This window comes from Pocillopora verrucosa, chromosome 7 (genome assembly GCF_036669915.1).
Source record: "Pocillopora verrucosa isolate sample1 chromosome 7, ASM3666991v2, whole genome shotgun sequence".
In the NCBI taxonomy this organism is placed as follows: domain Eukaryota; kingdom Metazoa; phylum Cnidaria; class Anthozoa; order Scleractinia; family Pocilloporidae; genus Pocillopora; species Pocillopora verrucosa.
In genome coordinates, this window is record NC_089318.1 from 23,622,051 (window position 1) to 23,640,629 (window position 18,579).

Consider the following 18,579-nt stretch of genomic DNA (forward strand, 5'->3'; position numbering starts at 1 on the left):
AATGTGTAACTTCGTAGATTTAAGTGTATTTGTAAATTTCACGTTCACGCGAATCAGGTTTGTTATTATGTCACGCAATAAATGAAGAGACAGAAGAAGACTGGGGCGGGTTATGAGAACTGTTGTGAAACATTTTAAGATGGTGGAGGGACTACGCGAAGCAACGGTTTTTGTGTAGCAAATGCATTTTTCCCATCCGATTTCGATCTAAACTGCATGGGAAATTTCCCTTTTGTCTGAGGGATCATAGATTTATATTGGATGAGCTTTTCGTTTGGTGAAAAATGGATCAAAACGAATCTTCCGTACCGAGACGTGATGCATGTGGTCGACAGAGGGAAACACACGGAAGAAAAGATATGACTCTTCGTAGGAGAAACTTCTCTTTTCCATCTGAAGAGAGATCAAAAACCCTCCAACTGAAAATTAGAATGATGAACTTCAATAAATTTCGGAGGCGAAAAGGGCCGGCTTGGACAAGAAGTGAACAGGAAAAAGCGAGGTCTTCACATTCAGGAAGCAGTAAAAGTTGTACGTTGGAAACAGCTGATTCAAATCAACCTCGGAACTCTGGTGTTCGAGATATCCTTTTACAATCCTGTCAAAAGCCGTAATTGATATAATTTTCCATTAACCGAAGTATATACAAAAACGATACAGCCATTATTGTTCCTTTACCAAGACTACAAATTCCAGGGTTTTATTATGATCCAGAGAAGAAGCGTTATTTCAAAATCACCAAAGATCACCCTGGCAAAAATTTTGCGATATGTCAGGATGGAGGATATAAGAACATCTCATCCAATAATCATAACAGAGTAAAAGCTGGAGATATTAAGGTTATCAAAGTGAGTATAACTCTATTTACAAGTTTTTTACATTTTGCTTCCTGGAAACGGTTATTTCCACTCACTATGATTGTTTTCGGATTTTGCAATTCTTCAATTTGCTGTCAAAAAAATTTAAGTTTGCAGTGCCTGCAGTTGTCATTGATCAGCCAAGAAAATTATCTTGTCTCTTGACCAATCAGATGCACACAAATAAAATCTAGACTCAGTAATTTCCAGAATGACTGTGGTTGTTAAAACGTCCAACTCTAAAAACTTGTTGATGACATTCAGTGAGGTAATTTTCTGAATGGTTACTGGCCATTCAACTGATGATCTGTGATGTTCACAGTTATAAAATTGCCAATAATTATTAAGATTTCTTGTGTTTACTATGTTACAATTTCAGAAACCATCAAGAATTTCTATCTTAAATAGTCTTCATGATAGGGAGTACTCTCTCAGCACACAAACAACTAGTAGGTAAGTCAAGAAAATGACATGATTTTTTTAGATTAAAAATTAAACAATCACAATAGATATTTGATATACACTCAAATTGAAATTTCATAATTAAAATTGATTTTACAGGAATATATTAGAAAAGCTTACTCAACTGGTAAAGGTTAGGCAAAGACTTGTGTTAGATCCTTGTGCTGATCACCACCTTGAACTGGATCAGTTTGCAGTGTCAAGGATTGAGGTAAGTTTCTGTCGACTCTTTAGAATCCATCAAGGGCATAGCTAGGGGGGGATCCAAGGGTGTATGTGACCTCCCCCAGTAAGCCTCTTTTTGTCACATTAAGTAAAACACAGCATGTAAGTTGACATGACAATCTGGTGATTACCCTCTATTTGACACAGTATGACCTGCCTTTGAAAAATCCTGGCTATGCCCCTGTCCATCATTATTAATACCTCCAAGTGTGGAGATGAATTAGGTGTCTTGCTTGAGTCTATCTAATTTTGTTTGTGGATCCCTTTAGTATGGAGTTGAGCTTGGGAAAACCACTGAGCCATCCCATCCTCCAACTTTTGCTGTACAACAACCCCATAAAGACAATCACTTGCCACAAGATGGTTTTGTCCATCATTACTCCTAGAAAGTGTTCTCCCTTACTTTAAGCAGGAAAGGTAATAAGTTTTCAAAACAGTAGTCAAGAGCAATTCCCTCTACTTGTTGGACTTAAAAAATTCTGAGATATTTAAGGCAGTAATAGGAGAAACTACAGGCTCTAATTTTACCAGTTACCACCTGAAAAGGAAAGCACTACAGTTTTATGTTCTAAATATATTTTATGTTTTTTTGTGAATTTATAGTAATGAGATGTTAAAGTTGCATTACACATCCTTGTACAATATGTTTTGTCACTGCATACTCACCAGAAATTGTGCCGTGGATGAAGTAAGGGGAACTTGCTTACCAACTAACTAATAATTATCATCAAATCTGTTTTTTATGTTTAATTTATTCTTTACAGCCTGATGCATGCTATGAGAGGATACTAACACTTTATGAGACCAAACCCACGGGGAACCAAGTGTAAGATGTTTTTTAGCATTCTAATAACTTATAGAAATGTGCTACAAAGGGAAACGTAGTTCTTTTTCATGCAACCCCAACTGCCTCCCGATATCACTTGAAACCTTACACTAACTTGTGACAGTATAACTCACACACCACTAATCTCTTACTCCTCTGAACTTGTCGCAGATTTTTCATATTCTACTTCTGGTAAATGCAAATTACTAGGTAGTAATAATAATGTATAATAAATATAAAAAGATTTTTTTTTTTAAGTCATTAGATATATGTAACAGCACATGTTAAGATCTGCAACTCACTGTGGCATTTATTGCACAGTATTTGTGCAGTCTTCAATCAATCATCACAGTAAATTTTTGAATTCTTTCACTATTTCTGTTTGTGGTTTTTTTTCTACAGAGTACAATTTCATGATTTAAAAAAGGACAGAAACAATAAGTTTGAAGTAGTGCATAATATGGCGATGATGAAAAACCAGGTATTTTCATGTAACAGGCTGATTGAACTTGATTAAAATTCGTAATGTTTTCACATTCACTCAAAGTTGGTTCATACATGGTTTTCAGCTTGAAAATTTTGCAGAATTTCACTGGTTCTCTATCATATTTTAGGCTACTTGAAGTGATAAAACTTAACTTAATAGTTGAAAAAACAGAATTATTTAGAAATGATCATGATAAATTTAAATGTAAAATGGCCAGTGGATGTCAAAGATGTTTTCACTTCTTAAATTTAAGAATGAATGAATTGCTTTTTGTTGTTGTTGCTCATTAGAAAATAACAGGCCTTCTTTGGAGTCCACATGAACAAACAAAGAACATGTATTTGTATCCTTTGTAGAGAAATATCTTGTAACCATTTGTCTCAAATGTTGGACAAACAAAAGTGTCTCTGGTTGAGTCAGGTTAACCCCTGAGAGTTTTAACCCCACTGAGATTCTTTGTCAAATGAGCTGAGAAGAACTTAAGTAGTTAGGCCATACATACATCATTCTGCATGGTAAATATGTGACAAGTGCCTGTAAACTGCTAACAGTGGGCAACATTAAAAAAGTCCTTTATTGGGGGGTGAAATGATATCCACTGAAAATTAACTATTTATTTTGAGCATGTTTATCAAATGATTGAAGATGTTACCAATCAGTCGCAAGCATAGGAAAAATGTTGTTCAGTTGAGGAACTGTTTTACAAAGATGAAGGACTTAACTGAAGGAGGGAATTCAAAGAGTTATCTGGCATTGTTTTTACATATATCTTTCATTTTCATATCTCTAGTGAACTGTTTTACCCTGTTACTGAGCTAATTTCAGTTGTAGTCTGTGATAGTGTGGATTTCAAGTGTGAAGTTATTTCTCTAACGGTATAATTTACAGAGTATCTTTACTTGGTTATGGAAATATGTCTGGGGAAACCATGATTTTTACAGTGGAAGGTGCTTCACAACGTAAGTGTTTGCTTTCCAATGAGATTAAATCTGACCTTTTTGAAGCATTTAATGTTTTAATCTGAGAATAATTTCCAGTAATAGCTGCTAAACACGTTTTGGAGGTTTTCAGCACTAGATTTGTTATAAGTACATAATTGTAGCTTAGAAAAACTTGGTATTGTTGCTCTGGTTTTACACAGGGATAGTTGGTCGAACTTCAGTACAAGGGAATTCAGTGTGGGCTAATTCATGGAACAGAAACCCTTTGTACAGTAACATGATCAGTATTGGTGAGTGACGATTGTTTATAATAACTTACAACAATTATTTATAATAAAATTATCTTGCAGTCAGCATAATAAGGAGAAAATATTGGGTTTGGTTTCTTTGCTTCTTTTCTTTGCTCTCTTTTTGATAATTGACAAAATGGTGAAAAGACAGACTACCTGCTGACTTTCACTGATTCTGATGGATGTTTTAACCCTTTCACTCTCAAGATGTAAACATTAATTCTCTATACCATTCCTCATATGTTGCTTATGATTCTAGTTCTGTGATTTTGATCTAAAATAAAACAAAATTCCTTTCTTGATATTTTTTTTCTTCTCATTATGTTTCTGCTCAAAAGATATCGAAAGGAGAAATTCAATTTTGGTCACTCCTGAGAGCAAAAGTATTGATTGGTTGACTGTCTAACCAAATACCACTGGACTACCAAAGGAAGGAAAGATGAATGACTGGACTGGCTGGTCGAATGTTTAACAGACTGACTTAGGCTGTCCAAATGATTGACTGAAAAATCCACTGACTGTCCTGTCTTACTGACTGACTGATTGACTTCCTGTCTGTCTGACCAGTCAACCAATAGACCACCCTGTCTGACTGATTGGTTGATTGATTGATTGATTGATCAATTGAGTCACTCACTAATCATTTGTATAATCAATTAACCAACTGAATTAGTAAATGATTGACTTTGACAGACTGAGCGACTCAGTATTGATTGAATGACTGATGGACTGACTGACCTACTGGCGCACTGATTGACTGACAGTCTGACTTATCAACTGACTGACATTCATTTGTATTGACAGATTGAGTGACTGATAGTTAATTGACTGGTCGAGTATTATACTAACTGGCTGTCCAACTCACCAACAGACTTGCACCTGACTGATTAACGAGATAACTGACCAGTTCCATAAGCTTAATGAACTCTATTCCTTCCCAAACATAGAATTAAACCTATGGATGATATTTTTTCCCCTAGGAGCAAGTAAGGTAGCTCTAACATTTGATGTATCCATGAAGAGACGTGTGATACATGTCAAGTGTCAAAGTGCTGTGCTTGCTCAGGAGTTCTCATGGAGTGTAAGTTGATGTTGCAAAATTTGTGCAGGTTTTATAACATGATAATAATTATAGGGTGTGTGTTGTCTTCTCTAATTATTTAATAGCTCCATACTTCTTGTTGCTCAAGATATTTTTCCTTGTTGATTTTTTTCCCCCAGAATCCTGTTCTCTATAATGGCTCACGTGATGGTTGCATACGTACATGCGATGTGCGTGTGATTGGTCCCAACTGGCCAGTAATGCGTCTTAACCAAGGAGAGCTGGCATCAATCACATGCCTACGGGTTTTGCATGATGAAAACTACCTGTTGGCCAGTGGTTTAGATGGATCGGTAAGGATTGACTTGAGAGATGAGACATAGGGCACAAGAAATGTTAACTCTTTAACCCTCAAGAATGACCAGCATCTAATTTCTCCTTACAATATCACCTCTACATCACACATTAAGGTCACAAGAATAAAGGAAACAATCACCAACTTGAGGAGCTCTTGATTGTTAAACAAATTCTCCTAGTCAGCATATAAGGAAAAGGTGTAGAAAATAGCACAGAGAATATGCATACTGATGTTGTTGTGTAAAGGGTTAATAGTCATTGCAAGATGCAAATGGAGTTCCTTCTCAGTTGTTGTTTGTTATTTTTTCCTTTGGCCTTCATATCAGCGGGCTCACACTTCAATTTAGCAAGTTCTTTCTTGAGCAACAAAATCTTGTAAAGAAAGAGTAGAAATGCACCTCATACAGTAGAGGCAATGACTTGTTTAAAAACACCAGAATTTTTGTTTCCACCATGTGTTGATCTTTTAATCACAACTGTGCACACAAATTACAGCTGTAATCACTTTGGTTGGGAAATATAGTTAGTATATTTGTGAACTAAGCTTAAATTAAGTCAGTAATGAATGCAAACATTTATTCTTGAGAAACCTTTTACATGTACTTTGAGACTATAAATTCTAACCATTTGCTGTAAAAGAGAAGTCTTTGTGCCCATAATTTTTGTGTCAATCTAACTTTGTCTCAGAAAGCTACATCTTTTTTTTTTTTTTTCAGCTGAAGTTATGGGACATAAGAGCTAGGGCCTGTGTGCAAGATTATAGAGGGCACGTAAATGAGATCACACATGGGCTACGCTTCTATGTGGACCCAACTGACTCATTGATTTTTGCTGGTAAGCTTGATCACTTCCTCATTGCACTCATTTCTGAAAAGTACATGACTTGCATGAAATTTTCTTTAGATGGACTTGGATCAGATTATATTCAAATCAAAGTAAAAAAGAATGGCTATTAACTTAGAACACTCCGAAGTAGTTGCTGATTGATATAACTGATGTTCGTTTGGATGCCAAAAAGTAATCCCAACTGATCCATTTTGAGTTTGGTAAATTGGACCTTCAAGAAAATGAAAATTATATTTTTTGGGCCCTGTGTTACCTTACTATTGAGTTTTAAAGTTTTAAGGAAAGGTATGTTCCAGATTGAAAATGAGATTATTTTTAGCTTCACCGTTTAAAAGTGTGATGATAGTATGTGAAAATGAAAGCCACTGCAGTTTAAGCTTCTAAAAGTAATCTAATCTTTAAAAGTCATCTTCCAATGTGTTAAAACAAACATCATGGATTCCATTACTTTGAACCCAGCTGATAGTTCAGAAAATTTATGATCTTCAGCTTGACTGATTAGCTTTTAGATCATGGGAGCAAAAGCAATAACAGCAAGGCTTGAGAATTTATTTATGAAAAGTGTTTTTCTTGACACTTAATTGCAGCGGGACAAGATTCAGTGACACGCATCTGGAGTATTGGAAGTGGTAAACTACTTCACACAATTCCATTTCCTGCCACTGTGGACAGATCTCTCAGCCCCATCCCAGCTCTGTACTACTCAGAGGAATGGGGTGGTAAGGGAGGCATGCCAGGTCTCCTGTATGGTGCTGGTGATTCAATTTATTCATATTCCTACTGAGGAGGGGTAGGGAGGGTGGCACTACCAGTGTACCATAGCATGGTGGTGGTGATTGAAAGGATCTGTAGTGGAGTGAAGAGATGGTGGGGAGATGTCTGCTTTCTTCTGGTCAAGGGAGAGGTACATTTGGTAAAATGATCCACCTATATCAGAAAAAGTTGATAAAGAACAATTTTTTGACAATTAGATGACATATAGATCTGGAAGTCCATCTCACATTGACTGCTTGACAAGTGAATTTAAAGAAAAGTCATATGGTTGGGCAAGATGCGAGTCCTTCAAAAGAGAAAGGTGCAGGAAAATTTTCACAAAAATGGAAGCCTTTTATTGTAGGATGGCTGTTTCAATAATGGGTCAAATCAATAAAATTTAATGTGTGGTTTCATTGATAAGTAAACTAACCCTAGGATAAGTAAGATTTCAAATACCATTGACTCTGTAAAATTGAATTCAATAAACTTCGCATTTCTTAAAGAACTCTACTAGTGTGAAATATCATGCCAATTTTAAAAGTTTGTTGGAAAATGGGTGGCCCAGTGGTCGCACACTGGGATCAAGGTCAAGAGATCAGGGGTCAAGCCTAGTGGGGTCAACACATGGGAAAGAAGACATTTTACCCTCACAGCTGTGCCTCTGTTTACCCTGGAGTATAGATGGGTACCAACAATCTGTCAGGGAACTCCAACTGATGCAATGCTATAGGTGTAAGCTGTAAATGGACCAATGTCTCATCCACAGAAAGTATGTACAGTTGCTTCACAATGTGGAAGTTAAGATAAGCTGGGGTAATGTGGGTCATGGCTAAGGCTCAAAAGCAAACTTCACTTTTTTCTTAACCTCTTATGAACAAGCTGAGTCAGTTCACAGGAAAATAAAAAGAACTGTGTGTCGTTAAGCTTTATAGTTCATGCACTGTTTTGAAACAAAGATAGTCTCTTGATGATAGTCACACTTTTAATTCATTTTACATCTCTCAGTTTACAAAAATTTAAAAAAAAAATATGCCCAACTTCTTTAGTGAGAGTTAGTAAGTCCTAACTCCATATACTATAGTCTACATACTGCACATTAATCGTTTGCTGTCACATTTGGTACTCAACAAGTTGATAACAGAAAGAGAAGGTGCTATAAAACTCTTTCCTTAAAAAGGGTCTCAAGGGGTGTCTGAAATAAATTGAAATTATGAAATTAAGCTTGCAGTGTATCATGCACCCAGTCTCTGATGTGACCACCAGGAGAAATAACTAATGTTGATGGCTGTTACATTGTGAATGTCCAAGCATGAACATTATGACTGTTTTCAGAGTTTCCAGTCAGACCTTGTTGGTGTCTTTGATACATGCCTCCATGCAGAAGGACAAAACACTCTGAAGTGAGTATCTCCAAGGGAAATATGTCTGACTAAGACTTAAACATTGACCTATTTTCTTAAAGATACTATTGAATTAAAAAAAAGCCCCTAAAATATGAATATCCTAAAAAATCCTAATAAAAGCCCCTAAAATGTATCTCCAAAAGAATAACTCAATGACTAAGTTTTTGCTTATTTCCTGAGAAGATTCTTGCTTTAGAGTGTTTTGTCTTTCAACATGGAGGCATGCATTGGAGACAGGAAAAGGGAATGACAAGAAACACCTGAAAACTGATAAGATCAAACGGTGACACTGAAAAATCTTAACTTACTCCAGAGCACTACCTTTACCAACAAGTACCAATTGTGACAGCTATCAATCACTACGCCACAGCTTGCCAACTGATCTGCCATGGGCGGCATGCAACATTAGTGATGCAGTATACAGAAAATTTTAGGAAATAATTGTTGGCAACTGTTTACAAAATATTACGAAATGAAAAGAAAACAAGAAATATTTCCCTCCCTTCCCTGACATGATATAATAAAGTTTACAGATTATTTTAGGAATTACTCAAATGTGACTTTTTACAAAATATGTGAAACAAAAAGACAATGAAAAAACATTCCCTCCCCTCAAGCTCCCTGGCATGGTATAATAAAGTGTAACAACAAAAGAGTATTTGAAATGAAGACAATAAGAAACATTTCACCCATAATAGTATCTGAAGTTGCTAATACCAATATCGCAAAACAGTGTCTGGAATGCCTAAAACAGAAAAAACAAAAAATTGACATCAATTGAAATATGCGCTTAAAATTATAACATTATGCAAATTACATGCTGATTGGATAAACTTCCCAGGTGTTATGGATCTTAACCCTTTCACTCCCAAGATATCATTAGTAATTCCCTTAACTAAGTGCCATACAATACTTATGATGCTAGTTGATATTGGATTGTCTAATACATCACCCAATTGATACATTTCCTCATTCTCGTCACCTGTCTGCTTGATATTGTTTTGATATTGTAAGGAGAAATTCCGTCTTGGTCACTCATGGGTGTTAAAGGGTTAAAGCATTTTCCACTTTTTCTTCAGTATAACCCCTAATTATACCTGTTAGAATTTCCACTCACTAATTAAATGCTGTGGAGTGGTAAGAGTGAGAGTTAAACTTTAATGTCACCGTTGTGACATTAAGCTGTTTGAGAACACAACAGCGCTCATGTGTTTGTAACATTGTTTGTTGCAATACTTACTGTGGAACCAGACAAGTTCACAAATGTCATTTACCAAAGAAATCTTCCGTTTCATGTCATTCCTGCATAAAAATTATGACCAATTAGAAAACTACATTTGATATTCAATTCACCAATAGTTCACAACACAAATCTATAATTATCAATCTTTAAGTCGCTTATTTAATCTTCCAAAGTTTGGGTTCTTTATGTTGATGGAAATCAGATTAACATTACCTTTTGAAACATACATTACATTTGAAAAAATCTTTAAATACACCCAGCGACCATTCTTGTCTGTTTTAAGCCCAGAAGATTGTGCCTTCCCCCCTTCTTCTTAACCTGAGCTAACCAATTGTACATCATGAATTGTCTTCCCTCATGCCTTATCCAGTTTAGAGTCTTGTTTTCACTAAGAACTTTAAGAAGCTCCTTGTGATTATTTCCCCTTTGTTCTGATAAGCTGTTTTGATGACTTTGGTGTTAGTTTTAAGAACTCAAATGAAGTGCTGTTACTTTTAGTTAACAGCTAGTGGAAACTGAGGAGCTTTGATCTGCCAAGCCATTCAGTTTTAATTTAATCAAGGTTAGATTACATTGGATATCAAGCAGTATCATGTATTACTAACATAAATGGAAATACAGAATTTGCTCTTTATACTCACTGCATAAACAGCTTTGAAAGCTTGAAAACACATTTCAGGGTTAGTTTGGCCCTTAAGATGATGCAACTTTTCAGATCTTTGCTGAACCTTAAAAAGAAAAAATACAAAAAAGTACATTTTGATCCAGTAATCAGGTGTTAAAGATAGAAAAAGTCATCAGCTACAAGGAGCTATTTTTTTTAAAGTTATAAAACACTAAATTGTTTTATACATCTGACTCAATCTTCTCTAACCTTGCCTTCAGGAGGTGGTAGAATTTCTTCGCCAAATGAATTGAGCCGAGCTTTGATCCATCATCCCCTCCATGGATAATTATGGTAAACTTGTCTGTGGCAAGATTGTCTTTAATGTACTTCTCTACGTTTCTAAATTCAGTAACAGGGTAAAGTTAATTAATGATAAAAGTGTTACTTATTGGCAATAGGAGATGCAAAATCTTTGAATGCAGGAAACAGAAATAGAGACATCTCTATAAAATATTCCCTGTATTTCATACTTGACAGGCCAGCCTATTTCTCCTGTGTTGTTAAGGACCAAAGCAAATAAACAACCATCACCTTTGACACTTCCTTTTAACCCTATAACTCTCAGATCAAATTTGTAATTCTCCTTAGCGTCAACCATACAATTCTTATAACATTAGTTCAGAGAATTTAGTATTAGATCAACTAATTATCCTCAAATTGATATTTTTCTTTATTCTCATTACTTATCTGGCTGATATTATATTAATATTGTAAGGAGAAATTCTGTCTTGGTCACTCATGGGAGTTAAAGGGTTAACATACAGGAAGCCTCACTCACATGCACAGATTGTTGTCAAGGGCCTTTGATTTTGAGCCTGGGAAAAATTTTGATACCAGAGGTACTTCCTTGGTGTTCAACAGAAAAATGTTATCTCCCACCTCATCACAGTGCTCTAATAGACAAAATAATAAACATATTTCAGAAAATAATGAAATGCCAGATAACTATGTAACAATACCATACATTTATACCAAACAAATACAGTAGCCACATTATTTGTTTGAAAGCAAAGTTCTGCTCAAATTGTTATTTTTAGTAGCAATTTGGATCACAACTTGACTTTACGCAAAACCTTACAATCAAGGTTTTCTTGAAAAAGAAAAAAAGTAACAACAAAGCTAAGCCATAAGAGAGATTTTAACAGAAGCTTCCATTTTGATTAAAATATACAAATTTAGGAGTGATTTCAATCATAGAACTTATTGTTTACTAAACCTGAAACAAACTTACAGGTAAATTAGAACTAAGCCATCGTGATCTAATCACTTACCACTTTTTGTGATGAAAGTGCTGACATTCATGTCACTGGTAAGATGGGGTTGATCTTCAAAGGCCACTTTATGGGGTTGCATTTCTGACCAAAATAAAAAGCATTGTTGATGATTTGTATTCCCCTTTTGATTCCCCAGTTAATCATCTAAAAAAAATTGGGATTAACTGACATATACCTTATTTCCCTATGCCCACACTCTAATAAGCACCTTCTGCCAAGTAAGCCCCCCCCCCCCTGGCCAAAATGTCAAACAAGCATCCCTTTGAATAAGCACCCCCCTCCTTCCTCACTTTTTAAAATGACCCTAAGCACAATAGGATGCTGTTGTCCTGATTAGTTCACCCAGCTGCTAGTTATAGGCAGCTATTTGCAAGATGCAGGTTTACCTTTCAGTTTGTCATCTGTCACTGGCGCAACTGCTGAAGACTTTCGGCGTTGTTTGAACCGGCCAAATCTCTATTCATGATGAAATAAAATGATAATGAAAGATCAATAATGATAGCTAATGATTAACCATGTTTGTTCAAAAGGAAATCAATTGAACCTCAGAGCTGGTGTACTTGATTACAAAAGCTACTTACCTTTTTCTTATTACCAGCCTTAGGTAATGATGGACACTCTTGTTCATCCTTGGACGAATCAAGGGACGAATCAAGGGAGGAATCAGAGCTCAAGTCCTCAATGGGCACTGTATGGAGAGGTGAAATAAGGTCTCAGTTGGTCAGGAATTTGTTATGTAGTAGACAGCATAGTGTAAATGTGTGAATAATCAAGGAAAATTCCTTGATTACTCCACATAAAAAAACACTACCTAATTTTCACTGGTGTTGAGATAAATAGATCTAGTCTACAGAAGTGTAATAATTGCAACTGGGTTTTCTTAATTATGACTCAAGTTGTGCATTACCATGGGTTGCTGTGTGCAGCAAAGTGTGCAGGTATCTCCACAAATTGGCTGACGGTCTACTTCATCCACAGGTAAGAATGTTACTATATAATTTCAAGTTGATTGTTCTCATATTCCTTTGCCAGGAATACAGAACATAATACAGAACATAAGAACTCTAAGCATATCAACTTAATCCTCAGTCGGCAGGTGAGTGTGACTTAAGTATCAAGGAGTCACAGGTTCAAATCTTAATTGTCACACCACGCTAAAGACAAGGCTTCTTAATTTTTTAATTGCTTTAATTGCAAGGATTGTTTTTACAAATAAGAAAAATATGCAAACCAATCCTCTTAGTCATAGTTATACATAATCCCTGTCTCACAATCAATCATTGTAACGCTCACCTAAAATACAGAAGTTGATAACTCCATGTACAGAAACAACACTGGAACTGTAGTTATAACAGACAGATTAAACATCCCTTGCATAAACAACCTTGCACTTATGCTTACTGCTATGAAGGGATTACCTTGGGCAAGCTTCACAGATGACTCCAAGGTATGCCCAGTTGGGCTATCTTTCTCCTGGCTGTCCAAAGTAAAGCTGTCATCTGCAGTACATTTACTAGTGTCTTCCTCAGTAGTACAGCCTTGCTCAGATTTAGTGCAATCCAAAATAACTTTCTCTGTTGAACCAGGGCTTAGCGCTTTAATTGCAACATCCTTTGAACTTGATGTCAAGTGATTGCCTTGGAGTATTTTAATGTCATTGGAGTCTGTAATCTGAGAAGTTTGCCCAGCTTTCTCTAGGAAATGCTTTCTAGGGCTATCTGGTTGCTGGCTCTCCAAAGTAGAGCTGTCATTTTCAGGAGTAGATCTATTCTCAGAAGCATCACCAGATTGTGTGGTTTCACTTGAAAAATATCTGTCTGTCCCCTCAGGGCTCGTCACCCTTAGGACAAGACCATGTAAGCTTGATGCAGCTGTATGGATAATGTTATCAATAAACAAATCAAGTTGTTCTTCATCAATGTCAATTGACTCTGGGGAATACCCAGTACCAACAGTATTCTGAAAGAAATAATAAGTGCAAGATCACCAATGAATTTGCTTATTATTTGAAATTATACTCTTATTGAAATCGATTTATAAAAACAGTGATAGAAATAATTTTATGGCCATTGCTTTTGACACAAGTACTGCCTGGAGTGAAGTAAAAACACACTATAAAGGGGTAAGTTTCTAAAGAAACTGTGGTGCTGCGTCGGTGGGAGAATATAAAAACACACTAATTTGACAATATTTCAATGAAAAAGTTAAACTTTGTAGAGACTTTTCTATGGGAAGTAGCACACAAGCAGTTTGATGCAGCTGACTGAATTACATCATTGATGAAAAACAACTTGACCTTTACATTGGAAATGATTTTCAATTTAAAGGTCAAGCTGTTTTTTATCAATGTTTATCGACTCCTGAGAATACCTGGAAACAACTGAATTCTGAAAGCAATCATGATCAGTAGAAAGATATGCAAGCTTAGAAATTGTGCAAGATCGTGACTAACAAATTTACTTCATTGCTGTAATATTCTTAATGAAATTAAATTAATGTAATTATTTATAGAAAGAATTTCGTGACCATCTCTTGATAAAGAATTGCTTGGAGCGAAAGCATTAAGAACTTAATTAACTCTAATTTGGAACAACATTTGAAGCCAGTCTGAAGACTCAAGCATCTACACAGAAAAGTTTTACTTCCAAATTGTATATTGTGCCTTGGAAGTTGAGGTAGCCTGACACATGCACTCGAGATCTAAATGGGTCCAGTTAAAATTCTGCTAAAGGAGAAAGAGACAAAGAATAGGGCGCCATATTATAGCGAATGTGTAGAAAAAAATAAACACGCTCGTTCCTTTAGAGTTCTCTTTCCCGTTTTTAGACTGTGATACGCTAATTTCAATGCAGTATCCTTCTTTTTTCATAAATCTACAAGCAAATGAAGAAAAACACGAAGACAAAGAAGCCCAACAAAACATATCCTTCCTGAAAACATTCCGGTGCTAGAATTCGCTCGAGTCATTTGTAGTTATAGTTTTGACATGCTTCTACTCCCACAGACAAATACATTCTTCTACGGAAATTGCGTCGTAAGAAAGCCTTGCATGTAAGTTCTTTTAGCTTGTGATACAGTTCCACTTTTAATGAATTATGATACAAAAATTTCTAGATTGACATCGACTGGGTCAAAACTGAAGTTTCGATGATAACTCTGTGTTTTTGTGACTTGAGCCCTAGTTCCCGAGTAAGAATTCAAGAAGTCTTTTAGATTCAAATGAAAGAATTTGTGCGTGACTTACAGCCTTATATTACCACACTACGTCAGTTGCTGACTAACGTCAAAGTCAAAGACGAACCGAGGAACAGACAGGGAGCAGTATATAAGATCAGTTGCTCCGACTGCCACGCCTCCTACATCGGTGAGACTGGCAGAAACCCCACAACTAGACTGACTGAACACAAATAAGCGACGAGGAAAGGCGATGTCATCAATCACATTGCTGAACATCACCGACTTACGAACCACACTATTGGCTAGGACTCTCCGCAATGCCTAACCTACAGCACCACCTACTTTCAACGACTGACCCAGGTAAGCTGGTTTACTAACTTGGTAAAGACTCCCCTCAACAGGTGTCAACCTTTACCGGCACCATACAAACGACTCATTCACGACATGAACATAACATACGAACCTAACAGAGTGACCTAATTTTATTAACGGATCGAGACCGACCAATCACGACTGACTTACGCCACTTGAGTTTTACAGCCAATAACATCACGGCAAAACTGACCAATCGGTTTATACAAACCGGATTAGGTACATTCGACTGACAACAACTATTCACTTGACTACTTCCGCTCAGGTTGTCGAAAAGTTAGTCACCAGTACCGACAACAGTCCTTCTAAGGACTACACTCACCCGGACGATCAAACTACACTATTACAGTCCTTATAAGGTTGTCATTACAATCAGCGGTCTGTTACTGGATGATTTAGTGACGTAATCAATAGATAACTAGTTGAAATTTCACATTTTTGCAAAAAATCGAAAAAGGTATATCAAACAAACAAAAAATATGTTAAACGTAAAATTATTTTCTCAAAAAACCATGTGCCTTGCTCGTTAAGATATTTTCCCCCAGTTTATCAGCGCGCTTAAAAATAAGATATCATTGTACGCTAATGAACAACCGAAATTGTTTTCCAATCGTATTCAGGAATAATTACGGCATAAAACGTTTTCCAGAGTCCTCTTCTGCCTTAGAAAATTCTTTTTCTCTCCTTTGTCAACACTTACCTGGTTATTTAACGATTTGCCATAAATGTTAGATCACTGAATCCGGCCCAGATTAATCTGCCACTTGAGGATGAAGCGCGCGCGCATTATATCTCCATTTCGGTCTTGCAAAGATTTATGAACTTTCGTTTGTAACACAAAAATCTCTACTCCAGTTGATGAGAACTTTCAATGTGCGACCTATCTGCGCAAAAGTCTGAAATTTTTGAGGCCCCGATTTGAAATGCCCTTGCCATTCATCCTTTTGGCCAAACGACGAGTCCACCCTAAGCGCTGAGATTCCGTCGAAATCTGAGAATCTGCTGTCGTGTTATCCTTTCCTTCCTTTTTTATATTTGCAAAGGACATATTCCAAATTCGGAAACTTGTGCGTTGTGATTTGACACGTTTAGCTTTCCATTAGTAACCCCAAAATTTCATGAAAAAAAATTTAAATGAGATTTCCTTCGCGCTTCGTTCAAGACTTTTTCCTTTCCAACCGGCCTCGCTTAATTCCGTGCGCAGAATGCATTTCAAATGTTCCCATTTGTCCAGGAAGTGTTGCAACTGTAATGTAGTCTATAAATGGTGTTGAAAACATTTGCGAGATGCCTCCGTCAACAAAAAACAGAGCAAAGCGATTGCAAAGAAAGAACTGAAACCACCGTTCGAAACTTTGATTTTATTTCTGTTTTGACATTACTTATAGCTAATCCTTTACCCGTATTAAATAATTTATTTTTGGCGTCACATTTTCTTTCGCTCTCCTCTGGTCTTTAATTCCCTCACTCTATCAGTTTTCATCTTCTTTCAGTACAGTCATCTTCTTCTCACATCATACCACTAAACTTATGGGCGGCTGAAGCCCGAAGACTTGGCACCCGAAAAAATCCGAATTTTTGCAACGACTCATCGCTAGGACACCTTCCAAACGCCCTCAGTTACGAGGTAAGAAACAAGAAAAGGCACTTACCTCAAAAGCTTTTGATCTATTCGCTTCTTCCATTTTTTCCATGAACTTTGACTTTATCCTCTTAAACGAACTGAACTCTAACCCACGGAAAGAGAGAATGGTGGAGAGAAGTTTGCGCACATCGCAATGACGTAACAGACGAGATAATTACTATACGTAATATCTGCCACCTACCCAGGCGCCTTTGCGCTGGTTTGGAAATAGCGTGGGAAACTGAGGAAAACGCCCTTTGCGCGGACCACCCTCTGGCCACAAAGAGTCTCATAAACGTTTGAGCATAGACCGTGCCACGCTCTCTCGGTCAGCCGAAGCTGTTACAAAAACGGGTGGACGAGCCAGTGGCTTCGCTTGCCACGGGGCTTTTTTAATGGTCTCCACTGACTTAGAAATTGGCATAAGCTTCATCGCAAACGGAAGGTCGGGAAAGATCCGGAGCTTGTGGGAAGTATTGATAAAAGGAGGACGCTCTACCAGTATAAACCAGCTTAGAACTGCTCGAAAGTGCTCCGTTTTGAAGCTAACACTTGAACTCTGAAATTCCGCTTCGTGGCATGGAACATCCCAAGCGCTGACCAAACCTGAATTGTAGAATAAAATTCACGGCGCGTTCTGATCCAATTTTTTAGCAAACCATTTCAAGAGTGTAACACGCCGCAAGCAGCACTGACTAAGGACAATATACATTTGAAAAAAAGACATGAGAATTTTCATGCAAACTGTGAACCTTTTCCCTGAAGGAAAAAGAAATGGGACCAGCCTCGGCCTTTTTCACAGAGCCGACCGTCCTCCTGTCAATGCTTTGATTCGATAGCTTACGGTCTTTAATTTGCCACCGAAAAAAACATATTCCACCAAAGCAGTGAAATTTCTCATAAAGCTAACTGAATTAATCAACTTGTCCAATTTTCTGGTAATTTCGGTAAAGACGATATGTATACTTTCGATATTATACTTTCGGTTCAATTTTTTTCCCATCTTTTCTTTTTTTCCTTCTTTTTATCTTTCTTTCTTGAGAAAAGCGATTGCATCTTGTTTTCTGCCGAAAATACCGCGTTCACTTTAAAGATTAAGAGTAGCCTTTTCCACGTAGTAACCATTGTAGCCGGTTACACCTGTTGTTGATCCTGAGCAGATAATAGCAGACATTTTGAATCCTTTGCGGCGAACCGTCAATCCTAAATTGACGTCAGCATAACCAACATGGCCGCCGCAAATTCTGCCCAAACGGTTTTTCATTAACGATTGAATAATGCATAGGAGCGTTTTCTGTTTCCTTTGGACTGCGCGGGAGGTTCAGGAAGCAGAGCAGAAAAAATACATATCTTGTCCGTTTTGTTCGTTTCTTTGTTTGTTTGCTTTGCTTAAACTCATTGACCTTGCCTTCGTAACTCCCGCCTGGCAAACAAACAAACAAAAAAAGAATGAAAAAATACAAAAATTGAAAGTAAATACGGCTGGCGTGCAAGCGATCTGCTCAGGTGTGAATGAAAGGGTAATGTACGTAAAAAAAGATCGTAATTCACGGGTCTGCTGAGAACTCAAAGAAAAAAGTGAAAATGTATCGGAAAAAAGCCATCGTGTGTTCAAAATAAGCTCACAAGAAGACCGTCAACAAACGATTTGACTTCCTCAGAGAGGAATGACAGCTGAATGTTATATTTAAGACACTGCATGTGTTAGTGAAAGCATTAATTAGCAGTCA

The 18,579-nt window shown here is 36.9% G+C and overlaps 2 protein-coding genes across 3 annotated transcripts; one reads left to right on the plus strand and one right to left on the minus strand.

Moving 5' to 3' along the window:
* The first annotated feature begins 102 nt into the window (after nt 1-102).
* On the plus strand, nt 103-7,594 carry LOC131792170 (DDB1- and CUL4-associated factor 4). 2 transcript variants are annotated; one of them, XM_059109547.2, is made up of 13 exons: nt 103-582; nt 688-848; nt 1,237-1,310; nt 1,419-1,530; nt 2,309-2,370; nt 2,773-2,851; nt 3,148-3,200; nt 3,746-3,816; nt 3,999-4,088; nt 5,036-5,169; nt 5,310-5,483; nt 6,204-6,321; nt 6,921-7,594. In XM_059109547.2, exons 1-13 carry the CDS (start codon nt 285-287, stop codon nt 7,115-7,117), a joined length of 1,623 nt encoding a protein of 540 aa, XP_058965530.2. In that variant the 5' UTR covers nt 103-284; the 3' UTR covers nt 7,118-7,594. The 2 variants fall into 2 exon arrangements, with proteins under 2 accessions (XP_058965530.2, XP_058965531.2); XM_059109548.2 differs by having other exon boundaries at nt 5,069-5,169.
* A 486-nt stretch (nt 7,595-8,080) lies between these two features.
* On the minus strand, nt 8,081-16,910 carry LOC131792020 (uncharacterized). The gene is made up of 10 exons (XM_059109381.2): nt 16,878-16,910; nt 13,095-13,635; nt 12,258-12,364; nt 12,063-12,132; nt 11,674-11,757; nt 11,181-11,295; nt 10,610-10,741; nt 10,377-10,463; nt 9,733-9,794; nt 8,081-9,237 (listed from the first exon to the last, which is right to left on the minus strand). The coding sequence occupies exons 1-10, from the start codon at nt 16,908-16,910 to the stop codon at nt 9,203-9,205; spliced, it is 1,266 nt and encodes a 421-aa protein (XP_058965364.2). The 3' UTR covers nt 8,081-9,202.
* Nucleotides 16,911-18,579: the final 1,669 nt, after the last annotated feature.